This window comes from Thamnophis elegans, chromosome 2 (assembly GCF_009769535.1).
Source record: "Thamnophis elegans isolate rThaEle1 chromosome 2, rThaEle1.pri, whole genome shotgun sequence".
Lineage (NCBI taxonomy): Eukaryota > Metazoa > Chordata > Lepidosauria > Squamata > Colubridae > Thamnophis > Thamnophis elegans.
The window spans coordinates 66,837,508-66,850,697 of NC_045542.1; the positions used below are offsets into that span (position 1 = coordinate 66,837,508).

Sequence of the window (13,190 nt, forward strand, 5' to 3'; positions counted from 1 at the left end):
CACCTTGCCTTGCATTTTTCAAAGTCAGACATAGATTCCAGTTGACAATATAACTATCAAAAATAGCTAGCTATCATCCACATACTGATGACAAACCAACTGGAGTATCTGAGCCATGCCTAAAGCCATTACATAAAGGCTATTGAATAAAACATTGTGACTACTAGCCATATGGCTAAAGAGAAAATAGTTTATAGTACCGTCATATAAAGTTTATGTATTGTATGTCTGGAACTAAAGAGTATTGCCAAATCTTGTCCCAGTCAGCTAACTCAGAGGTGTGCTGTGTTCTGTCTTTCTGATCTTTTGAAAGATCTCCCAGAAATGTTCCCCCTCTGGTTTGTACTATACATAGGTCAACCATAAGAACAATTATTTTTATTTATCCTAGCTGATCAAAACAGGTAAGACTTTTTGGTAGAACTGTGGTGATTGGGTAATTTGAACCACTTAACTGTTAGCTCAGCTTAGGCTCCAAAGAAAGTGCTGCAAAATTATGTTTGCAACATTTCCTTTGAACCGTTGATAAATTCTTGCCTAATTTCAGCTCCTGAGGAGTTCTCAACTTTCCTCTTGTTAAGGAGCCAAGGTACCTTCCCACTATCTTTTATAATCTAGAGGTTCTCAAAGGGGAGACTTCACTGTCAGCACAATGACCAATTGGGGGAGTATTTTTGTTGCCTTTGTTTCCTTTCATATCTGTGCAATTGTATTATCATGTAGGTCATCTTTGCTTTTTCAGACATCGAACAGCATTTCCTCCGGTTGATGACAGGAAGATCCCTAATCTATATGTGTTCCTTCTGTGTGCATGTGCTTGCCTTTTAGAATTGCCTTTCACACTTATGATGAAGTGGATAGTGACCAATTAAAAGCCTACACTATAAAAATTTCAAAGAAGCCGATCTCTTAGATACTTATCTAAGTATTTAGATAAACCTGATTTGGAGAGTGTGCATTATTCCCTGCATAAGATAGGGATGTTAACAAGTCTGCTGTATGCCAAATGGACACCTGTCCAAAACAAAGTCTATGTACAAATTGTTTGACTCTTTCTTTACCAGATTTACTTGCTGCTCTAATCAAAGCCTCTGGGTGGCTTTAAATATTGTACTTACATGATATGTTAACTCTAATATCTGAGAAAGATCATAATAACCATGCCTTAATGCAGCATTTAGAAGCAAAATGTGTAGCAAGACAAAACCTAATCTCTTCCTCATTCATCAATTTGTGTCTTGCTGAGGCCCTCTGGAGTGAAACAGTTTATAAATCTAACACAAACATACATACTTTGCAAGGGTTAGTAATTGCAATTTGAGATATTCTTGCTGCACGTAATGTGTCAAAGTCCAAGAAATGCAAACTCCACCATTCCGGAATCAGATGAAGTGTTATTTAAGCTTCTGAATCTATCTTAGGGGAGAAGATACAGTATGGGCTTCCAAGTGGATTTCACTAAAAGAGGGAGATATTCTAAGGAATTCAAGCAAATTTGCTTAAGTGCCATGCAAGTTACACGGCACTTTATTTTAAATTAAGCATTGATTTAATTAATTTTCTAATATTTAATGCAAGTGTAACTAAAATTATTAAAATTATTCCTACAGAGAAGAAATAATTTAATATAGTAATATTCAGATGTGATTTATGATTCAGTTTGTCTGTTGCTGTTTGCATTCAGCTGCTTTCTAAAAGTAATTTTTTTAAATTATAGCCCATGGTCCCACTTTTCTCATGTCTCCACCTAATAAAGAGAAAGTGTTAAGTCATCAGCTCTGTAGTTTTAAATGTAGTATTCTCCCCTTAAACTGACATCCTACCATAGGTTCAAATATATAAAATCAGATTTTGGCAGTACTAACTTGGAGATAAGGAAAAATGTTGTTTGTGAGAGAGAGTGAAACTAGCAGTGGGAGTGTTAGAAGGAATGACTATGCCCTGTCCATTGTAATGTTCTTATTGAATAGTGACTGTAGCTATCATATAACCTGGAATGTCTTAAGATTCATGAGCAGAGTGAACCTCCATTTTCCTCAATAAACATGTATGGCACTTACTCTGCCTACCTCTCATTTCTTCCACATGAAGGCCACATGAAGTAGATTCTTGAGAAGTAGTAAAGCTTGCCTACAGAGAAATTTTCAGCTGAAATACTAGATGTCTTAGAATGTCTACCATGTAACTTGCATGGCAACTCTTTTTGTTTGAAGTCGAAGTCAGATATATATTGAACATCCACATCACATATGTAGTGTTTGAGTCTTTTTGTGTGTGTACAGTTTTATTGGAAGTTTGTTTGTGTAATAATGGGCTCTGAAGCACCTATTATAAAGTTACATTTAGTCTTGGGATGTATATTTCATAGAAACCCAGAGGTACATACAACAATATCACATGATGAGGCAACATCATAGAAGTCTTTTGATCTACTAGAATCAGCAGGATTTTCAACCATGATCATAATCACTGAAGCTAAATTATATATTTATTTGTATCTAATGCAGCAAAATTACTTCCCATATGATTTATTTGTGAGCCAGCAAGGGTCCATGATGCATCAAGTAAAGATATGATTCAAATATTTAACCATCTCTAGTGGATCTAAAACATAGCTTCTTGAACTTAACTTTCATATTCTTTGAATATTTATAGCTTTCAGTGGTTTTGGGTCAAGTAAAACATGTAAAAATGCATCCTGGTAAACCCAGAGCTGTATATTCTTTTTTCTACTTTGCCAAAAACTCTACCTACTTGTATTTTTAAAAAAATAGAAATCACAGCATTTGGTCTTAGATAATTTCGTAAGATGGATACTTGTATTCATGAGCTATCACTGATTTTCCAGTTAGATTATTTGGGGTTTGGAGATGAGCCTCTTTTCTATTCCTTTCCTTTATATTTCACTTCAGTCCGAGGATCTTTAGTTGCTAAAAAATCTGGTAAAATAAGATTTAAAACAATAAAAATACCCAATCAGAATCAATCACAATGTTAATAACTAACGTATGGATTACTCTCTTCCTTTCTTTGCTATTTAATTACCCTTATTAATTTTACTAACCAGTGCAGTGTTGGTTTGAATTTGTTTTCTTAACCAGTTCCTGGATCTTTAGTTTCTGCACGCTATTCTGATCTTGCTTGTGTATTTTTCCTTCATCTCCCCAGAACAACTTCATCAACCTGAGTTTTCTTAGGCTGTTTCGAGCTGCCCGCCTCATTAAGTTGCTCCGACAAGGCTATACCATCCGCATTCTGCTCTGGACCTTTGTCCAATCTTTTAAGGTAATGATCAAAGGTACTGAATTGCTAATTTAAAGTGTTTGGTACAGAGAATAAAAATACAAAGATGTAAAAGCTAAGGAATCAGACCTAGCATCTTTATAGCTCTGCCGCTTTCATTTCTATTCAATCTCTAGCTATTAATTGTAACTTTGAAACATGATTTTCATTATGGTGCCAGTGGGATTGTATCTCATTAATATTTTTCTAAGAGTTCGTGTTTGTACATAAAAGCAGTCATAGCATAATTTTTGTAGTCATAGTAGTATGCAACAAGAATTAGTAAAAAGAATAATATAGTTACCGGTAATTATTACCACATTGAACAACAAACAGCAGTGAGCCTTTGAGAACAACTAACGTTTGTAAGAAGCAAAGTGCTATATTCCCAGTAAAACCAGTGTGATTGTTTAAAAAAAATAAATTTAGAAAAAGTATGCTTTTATTTCATTCTACTAGGCCCTTCCATATGTGTGTTTGCTGATTGCAATGCTGTTTTTTATCTACGCCATTATAGGAATGCAGGTAAGCAACTATCTCATGTGGAGTATTGTTATGCTTGCTGTAAGAGCAGTGTGATGGTTTGGGGTTGGTAGTCCTATTGGTTTTATTTTAGGCCTTTAGAATTTGAGAGACCTCACCCAGTGGTAGGCTGTGCTGCCTTGGGCAAGTGTGGAAAACCCTGAAGAATACAGAATAACAGACTTGGAAGGGACTTTGGCAGTCTTTTAGTCAACTGGTTAATTATTCTCACTGTCCAGAAATTTCTCTTTAATTATAAGTTGAATCTCTCCTTAATAAGTTTCCATCACTTACTTCTTGTTCTGCCCTCAGGTGCTTTGGAAAATGATTGACCCCTATTTCTCTGTAACAGCCCCTCAAATACCGGAAGGCTGCTATCACATCATCCCTAGTCATTCTCTTGATTAGACTAAACATACCGAGTTCCTGCAACCGTTAATCATATGATTTAGCCTCCAGCCCTCTGTTCATCTTTATTGCTCTACTCTACACTTTTTCTATCTTTTTGTTTCATGGTGACCAAAACTGAATGCAGTATTCCAAGTATGGTCTTACCAAAACTGTATAAAGCAGTGCTAACCCCTCATCTGACCTTGATACTATCCTTCTGTTAATGCAGCCTAGGACTACATTTGCTTTTGGGGAAGCGGTTATCCATTAGGTCTCCTGGAGCCCTCTCACAATTACTGCTTTTGAGCTACATACTGCCTATTCTGTACTATACATTGGGTTTTTCTTGCCTAAGTGTAAAACTTTATTTTTCTCACTACTGAATTGCATTTTGATGGCTAGGGCCCAGTGTTTAAGTCTGTCAAGATCTTTTTGGATCTTAAGTGCTTCTGAAGTGTTGGCTATTCCCCAAACCTTGATGTCATCTGGGGCTAAGACAGAGCCTTGGAATATCCCACTGCATACTTCCCTCCATGGAGATGTGGTTCCATGTTGAGTGTAGTTCGTCAGCCAGTTATGAATCCATATGGTGGTGGTGTTCTCTATCCCACATTTGTCTCTCTTACCAAGAAGTAGGTAGTGGTCTAAAGAAAGTATACTATATGAAAATATACAACATCCAAGCATTTTGCTGGTCCACTCATTTAGTCACTTTGTGAAAGAATGCAGTAAGGTTTGTCTGGCATAATCCGTTTTTGACAAACCCATAATTTTGTGACATTATTAATCAATAACATTATTGCTACAATCATCTTTTTTGCAACATGTTAGTGCTTGCTCCATATATTCTAGTACAGTCTGAAGATGCTTAATGTAGTATCTTTCACATTTTAAATCAATGTTTAAATAGTGGTATGAAATAGCTTGATTCCACATTTAACCTAAAACTTTTAGCCTAATCATATGATTTCAGGGTTTCATTGGACTATCCTTGGACTAGCGTGGCTCTGGATTTAGAACCCGCTCCAATCCTTTTCTATTAGAGAGGAAGGATGTGAAGGACCAGTAGTGGATTGCTAAGCAGTTTACTATTGGTTCGCTCGTGCTCACACACATGCTTATGTGCATAATGCTTCTGTGCATGCACAGAAGTGTCCTGGGGTAGGTGGAACCTCCCACCACCGCCATTACTGGTTCGGCTGAACTGGGAGCAATCCACCTCTGGGAAGGACTGAAAGAGAACCTCTGTAGGAAACATCTGCCAGAGTTTCCTACATAGGGAAAGTTCAAAGAGTAGGATTACCCCCATTCTTTCTACTTGAGAAATCTGTTTTTATCCTTTCCTTTGACTCAGTGAACTCATCCCAAGGAACACCTGGAGTTCAAACAGGTATTCCTCCACTACTACTTTTAATCAATGGCAAAAGAAGCCATTCTGGCTCTATTGCAACTGGCAAAGACCCATAAAGTGTTTCCCTTGGAACAATAACGGTTGCTGATTTTCCATAGTTCATTGCAAACTCTTGCTGAAGGAGCACTCCGGGCTTTTATCAGTATTCAAGCACTAATTTTTCTGTAAGACAATGGTGCCTACTTTTCCCAAAGTGTTCAATTGCATTTGATAATTGGAAGTTTTTTAATCTGTGTATATCTTTGTTTCTTCAGGTTTTTGGCAATATTAGCATTAAACATGATGAGGATATATCTGAGGATGACTTGCCTGCCATCACTGAGCACAATAATTTTCGCACATTCTTTCAAGCTTTGATGCTTCTTTTTAGGTGAGGCTCCACACTAGTTCTTCACTAGGGAAACCATGTTAAAGTGCTATGATACCAAGAGCCCTCATAAGTTCTTAGACATATCAAGCCTACATTTGATGCAAAAATTAATTTATTCTGCTACATAAAGGTTACCTAAATTAATTGTACACTGTACTGGTAGCTCAAAAGACAATGTAATGGAAATCATTTCTTAGTTCTATAAAAAAGTAACTGACTTAGTTCTGTAAAAGAAAAAACAATTACTTTATTATCACAATTCATCCCTCAATGTTAATTTTGTAATTAACATAGTTTATATTCTGTTCTAGCAATCATTTAATACTGTCTGAGCCCACAAGTTTCTGACTTCTGATTACTAGTATCACGCTTGTCCTCAGATGGTGATATGACTGCTCCCTCAATGCTGAGTTTCCAGTGCTCACTATCTGTTCTTATTTCATCTCCCTTTCCCAGAAGTGCCACAGGTGAGGCTTGGCATGAGATCATGCTCTCTTGTCTAAGTGGAAAACTCTGTGATGAAAAAGCAGATCTCAAAGGATATCAGTGTGGCAATGAGTTTGCATACTTCTATTTTGTTTCCTTCATTTTCCTGTGTTCTTTCCTGGTGAGTAAAGGATACACAGAGTACTAAATAGGTAGATACGGCATGTATTTGGGGTATATGTGACTATGAATATTACAGGTTAAAATGTCAGTACACTATCCTTCTAAGATAGCATTTCAAAAATGATTTAACAAACAGTTGTAGGAGTCTTTATCCAACATTATGTTTCATAATAGTTTTTAAAAGTCACATATTTCAAATTATTATCAATATACAATTAAAAGAAATAAGGGAGGGAAAGGTAAATCTTCTATATCAGAGTTCCCCAACATTTCCGGCCTTGTGACCAGGGGGAAGGGGGGGGCAAATGCGCACAGCTCCATTTCCATCAGCAGCGTGCACATGCACTTGCTCGCCCACTGCTCATGCAGATGAGAATGTGTGCATGCATGTGCTTGCCGGCTATTTCAGTTGCAAACCCTTCATCGCTCACTAGTGGGCTATGGCCCACAGTTTGGGAATGTCTGTTCTATATGTTGGTTACTGCAAAGCAAACAGATGTTTTCAAAAACATTTTAAATATCATACTACTTGGAAGGAATAGTTCCAAGTAGTATTGTAAAAATTCAGAGTGTACAAAGGAACATATTTTCCTCTTCTCCCCACATTATATGATCTCAAAGAAAGTGGAATGTTTTTGCTGTTGCAAACATGAGAAGTGAAAAAATGCATGTTCTCTATGATAAAATATGGAAAACCAGTATGGAAAACTAGCATGACAAACATATTGTTTATTGAGTTGTGGCTTTCCATTCTTGATGTTAAGAGGAATAAATGTGGTGTCAATTCAACAATAGCGTTCAAATTTTTAAAAACTGCAGAGAGAAAATAAGTACCAGAAAAGTAAACATGTTTAAGATACCGTACTAGTCACATGTTTCTTTTCTTTTCTTTTCTTTTCTTTTCATTTCTGATGTCTACCATTTAATCACTTCCTCAGCTTTTAAATGCAAAGGGAAACTAATGAGTTATACCTGAAAAGGTGTTAATTTTAGTGACACTTTCCCAACCGCCATTATCTCCACTGGTTAACGATTAATGATAGCCCAATAATCTGGAGGCCATATTGATTTTGGACTGCCCACTTGCATCTGAAGCAATGCCTCTATTTCTAAAACATTTACATAATTGAGACAAGTGTCCAGAAAATTTTTACACCTCAGGCAACTGCCTAGTTTCTCTTTATGGTTGTTAAGCCCAATTTGGAAGATGCCTTTGGTATTAGTTCCTTCTGTCTCCTTATTTTATTCCAGGAACTAATAGGAGAGGCTTTGTGAGCATCTGGAGCAACATGGTCTAACCCAGTGGTCTCCAACCTTGGCAACTTTAAGACCTGTGGACTTCAACTCCCAGAGTTGAAGTCCACAGGTCTTAAAGTTGCCAAGGTTGGAGACCACTTGTCTAACCCACTATCTTTGTACAAATTAAGAACTTATTTTTGGTAACGTACTTAAGTGTGCAGTGATTCTGTACTGGATTCCACATTGTGTTCTCTTCCAAGAAAGCGTATTCTATTTGCTTTACCTGTGATTGGCCTAAAATTCTACCAGCAATCCATATCCACCTTTGTCCTTACTGAGTATTTTTTTTTCTTGCTTTCATCTAAGACTGTTTATACCTGTCTATCTAAAAATGTGTGACCTTGTGTGTAAGAAAGGGTGTAAAACATTTTGTTTAATACTATATTATCTCTTCTCGTTAGATCATTAGCAGGTTTTTAAGTTCTTGCCATGACTTAATGTGAAGCATCTTTTTCCCCTGGAATTTCTGGTTATTTTGTATTTTTATTTTTCACTACAATTTTGATGTTGCAGATGTTGAACCTTTTCGTGGCTGTCATCATGGATAATTTTGAATATCTGACCCGTGACTCCTCCATTTTGGGGCCCCACCATCTGGATGAGTATGTTCGTGTGTGGGCTGAGTATGACCCTGCTGCCTGGTAAGGACACATCTATCTTACCGCTTCCAGTATGAAACCCAGACCCAAAGTCCATCTGAAGCAAGTGTTTAAGGAAGTGGGTTTGATTGATTCATGATTTGGGATAGACTCCACAACAAGGAGAACCAAAGCAGGGGGAGGGAGAGGTTCAATGTGAACAGAAAGGCAGGAACCCAATATCTCAATTCCATTAGAAAAGTGAGAGCTAAAAATGAGAGCTACAGTTGAAAATAGTAAAGAAGCGAAAGCCAGTCCAGTTAAGATTATTTTATAACCTTTACACAGGAGGGGCTTTTGGCTGGTAGAAGCTTTTGGACTCTCATTCCAAAATGGAAGGCAGACCAACTGAACAAGGTGGTGAAAAGAAAAACAGAATTCTGTTCACAAGGAAGGCTAGAATTTTATTGGGGCTCATTGTAGCAGAGTTGAACTAGGATAGGTCTTGATAGGTTACCAGCATTAATTATTGTGTTTTGAGAGAAAGATATTAACTGAGACAGAAGTGGAGCTACTGCCTCTGTTTGCATGCGCTCCATTATGAGTCACACATTCTAGCAGAGTTCCAATCACCATGGAGCTGTAGCCCTGCCCTTCTGCCATTCCCATTTCCATTCCTGTTGGCTAATTTCTCTGGGTCTTACTATAAATAACTGACTGAAAGAAACAGATGTGGGAGTTAATCACTGTTTAACGTTTCCTTTTTTAATTTTAGGTTTTTGCAGCTGGATTCTGTCAAGTCCACACACACACACCTTCACTTTAACCCATAATGTTCAAAAGAACATGATATGTGTCCCTTTGTGGCCAGGGACATACCCATGCCATTCCTTTAATTTGAATTGTGGGCTTAATAGTCTTTCCATAGGATACCTGGGTACCATGCTAGCAACATTTGAGCCAAAGACTTAGCCTGAATTAAATCCCTGTTGGTGGCTATGTTTAATTTTTCTGCCCATTTTATAACATGTAAACCAAATAAAATTGTTGAGCTACTAGTTTTGCATCCGGCTGAAAACTCAAAGATACTACATACTGTTGATCAGTCAAGGAAGGATGCTTAGTAGCTCTGTTAGCAAGAAATGACACACTCTTATTATTTCAATCTATAAAAATGACTTTGTGTATATGCGTATGTATGTTTTTCTGAGAGGGCCTGGCCTTCCCTTCTATTGTGCAATTGTTCTTGTAAATTTGTCTATAGTTTGCTGGAGAGGAGCTAGCCACCAGGTTGCTATAAGTAGGTGTGGTTAATAAAGTTGTAATAATTGGCAGCTAACAGAAGACCCACCTAGCATTATCTATATATTATTTATTATCTGAAAATCTAGTTCTCCCCCATCTGAGTCAAGTCACCCTATAGTTATTAATAAAACCAGTGAAAATAAAATAAAAAATTGAAAGAAAAGCCCTTGGCGATAGTGATTGATTTTAACATGTTCATTTTGAATTCTGAAAAGACAGCTATGTTCCATAAAAGATAAGTGAATTGGTACCCAAGAATCAGATAAGTTCTGATATGATATAAATTTCACCTACATTACCTCTTATTGTCTAAGACTTCTATTACTTCTCAGCTACTTAATATATGAATGTAAACCAAAGAGGGCTAACATGTCACCCTCCAGCTGTTCTTGAAGTCCAGACTCCATAAGCCCTAGCTTGCATGGCCATAGTAAAGGATTATGGAAGTTACTGGCCAACATCTGGAGGGCCACAGATTGCCCATTCTATTATAATTTATATATTGGCTCCCTTCCCTTTTCACAAAGTTGATGGGAAGCATCAGTAAAAAAAACTGATGTGCTATGGCTCTAAGAAGCCCCTTTCTTCCTACTGCAGCCAATGGGAAAGTTCAGCTTCTTCGTATAAACAGAGGGAAATGGTATTACTTGACTGAAGTGAAGGTCTCTAGCCATTAGTTCTGCTATGTTCTGTGTGTACATAACAGTGTATGTGTTTATTTTGCCCTGTAGCGTCTGCACTAACCCCCGTGTATTCTTCTTGCAGTGGCCGAATTCATTATAAGGATATGTACAGTTTATTACGTGTAATATCTCCCCCCCTGGGCTTAGGCAAGAAATGCCCTCATAGGGTTGCTTGCAAGGTTTGACTTACACTAAAACCTGCTAGCATCAACGGAATGAATGTTGCTTATGGTTTTTTTTTAATATATATCTTTTATATATATATGCCTGTGCATATATATATATCCGTACACATATCTATCTACATATTGCACTTTCAAAAGTAATTTAATAATGTAATTAGCCAACAGAATGCGTGAAATGATGCTGCCACCCAGACCAGTAACGCATGGAGCATATCAATTACCTTGAACCATCTTTGCTTGCTGTTAGCTGGAGCTAGGCCTGGAAGGTTTTATGAATCTCTCTGTACCCACCACTGCCACTTTCTGCATACTAATACTTCCATCTGGGGAGGACAGAGACTCCATCAACACTCGACCATTTCTCCCTCCCCCCCCCTCTCTCCCCAATTCTTTCCAGCCTTTTTTTCCTCCAACACCTTTTCTTCCTGTAGTTTTCCCTTCTCCTATATTGGCAAAAAGGGGCTTTCTTATCTCTCTCTCTTTCTCCTTCTCTTTTTCTAAGAAAATCTGACTCTCTGTACTTTTTGATCTGCTAAGAACATAAGGATTGTGATCTGCATTAACCTCATAGTGAGCAAGGCAGATGATGACACATGCTTAAGTGAAATCTGAACTCTTGTGACAAGGACACAAACTTCGAACGTGTAGTCCAATATTCGGTGGACCATAATTTGATTACAAACAATTTTTCTACTAAAAATCATCCATGAAGATCAAGCATATTTATACTCCTTGCTGACCAGCAGCACAGTAATCTTTTCATTTTTATCTTTTTTTCTCTTTTCTAATTGATTTTTAATTTTTTAATTTTTTTTTTTGCAATTCTTTCTCTCTATTTTTACATTCATTTTCCTTTTTCAAAATTATTATTGGTTATTATTGGCTATTTTTTATTTTTTGCTCCCAGGGGCCGGATGACTTTCATGGACATGTATGAGATGCTGAGACATATGTCTCCACCCCTGGGGTTAGGGAAGAAATGCCCTGCCCGTGTTGCTTATAAGGTAGACTATATATATGTGTCTGTGTGTATATTATTTTTTTTAAATGAAACAATAAATATTTCAAGTCAGCTTCATTTTTAATTATTTTGATTGAGCAGAAACAAGCCTATATTTTTTGTAATTTCTTCCCCTTCCTCATTCCAGTTTCTTGAACAATGACAGCGTGTACATTCGGTTCTGTTAGTGTTTCATGTTTCAGAGACTCCATTATGGCCAATAAATAAGGGGTGGGTTTTAAAAAAACAAATCTGAGGTGCATGCTCCTACTCAAATAATTCACTGAAGTGCCATCTAGCAGAAATTGTTTATCATTCCCTTAGAACACTCCAAATAACCTAAAATACCTTTGATGTCCAAATAAGAAATTTTGAAGGTAAATATTCATCCGGTGACATATCTTCATAGAACATATCCATATGAAAACTAACCATTTGTAACCTATAAATAAAACTTTACTCTACATCAGGTTCCCCCATATAAAATTATGCTTCTGTAATTCCCATCTTCTCTGGATGCAGAATATATATGCAACAATATTTAGATTTTATTTCTGTCTAAATAAACGCCACAGCATTAGTTATAACCCATTTCCAGTACAGTACATTAATTATATGGTGGCAGAGACGGCCACATTAGTAGGACAAAAGCAAAATTAGGTGCTTGGTACACTATGCTCTACAGTACACTGATAATATATTTGTCTTACATTAACTGAAAGATTTGAACTGGATCCAGAAACTGAGTCTGGATTTACTTTCTTAAAGTTCAGAGAAAGTTCAGGAAAGTCCTCTGGACAAATTCTATTGCAGATCTGAAACTAGTTTGGATCAATATCAGAATAGATTTGTTTCCCAACCAGCTGCCACGCCACCCATACAAACACATTAGAATTTAGTAAGTATGGATGCATATTCCAATTAGGAGTAAAAAATTCAATTGCCTCTCCAAGGCACCTAGCATAGCCCAATATACATCATGGGTTTTCATGATTTTTAATCTTCACTATGTTTGAAAACAGCAAGAAAATGCAAATAAAGGAGCAAGAAGGTGATTCTCCCGATTGTTTCCTGTCAGGTGATAAAACTACACATTTTAATTGTTTATTTCCTCATGGCTGGTGGTAATGTGAAATGCCACAGCTCTTAAACTAAGCAGAAAAGTATGCAGACATTAATTTCCTACATTTACTGCCAAGCCTTATTCTGCTTCAGTAAAAAAAATTGGTGAGTGGCTCTTTCCTTACTGGAGGAATGACAAGAGACACATTTAAGGAAAACAACTTGCTGGCTGGAAAAACAACTATCCCCGATGAACTAGGGGAAGGGGAAGAATTTTGATAGTTAGCTAGCCACTATTTTAGTTTTTTGCCAAAATGTGGCTTTACTACTTTAGTGCAGTGCCTGGGCAACCCTCTGTCTGAAATCAGCTGCTTACTGAAAATGGAGAAAGGACAGACTGTTCCAAACCTTTCCTTAGCCTAGACTGAAAATCTGGAACAAATAGGAGTAGAAAAAAGCTTGTCAGGAAACAGCTAACAGATCAGGTGCTGGGG

The 13,190-nt window shown here is 37.1% G+C and overlaps 1 protein-coding gene across 1 annotated transcript in view; it reads left to right on the forward strand.

Annotated features, from left to right (window-relative positions):
• The window catches only part of CACNA1A (calcium voltage-gated channel subunit alpha1 A), a 208,622-nt gene that overhangs the window by 147,882 nt on the left and 47,550 nt on the right, over positions 1 to 13,190 (forward strand). The window contains 6 exon segments of the mRNA XM_032239034.1: positions 3,169 to 3,285; positions 3,742 to 3,807; positions 5,860 to 5,975; positions 6,432 to 6,582; positions 8,397 to 8,524; positions 10,532 to 10,628. Of these exon segments, the coding sequence (XP_032094925.1) occupies positions 3,169 to 3,285; positions 3,742 to 3,807; positions 5,860 to 5,975; positions 6,432 to 6,582; positions 8,397 to 8,524; positions 10,532 to 10,628 (675 nt within the window).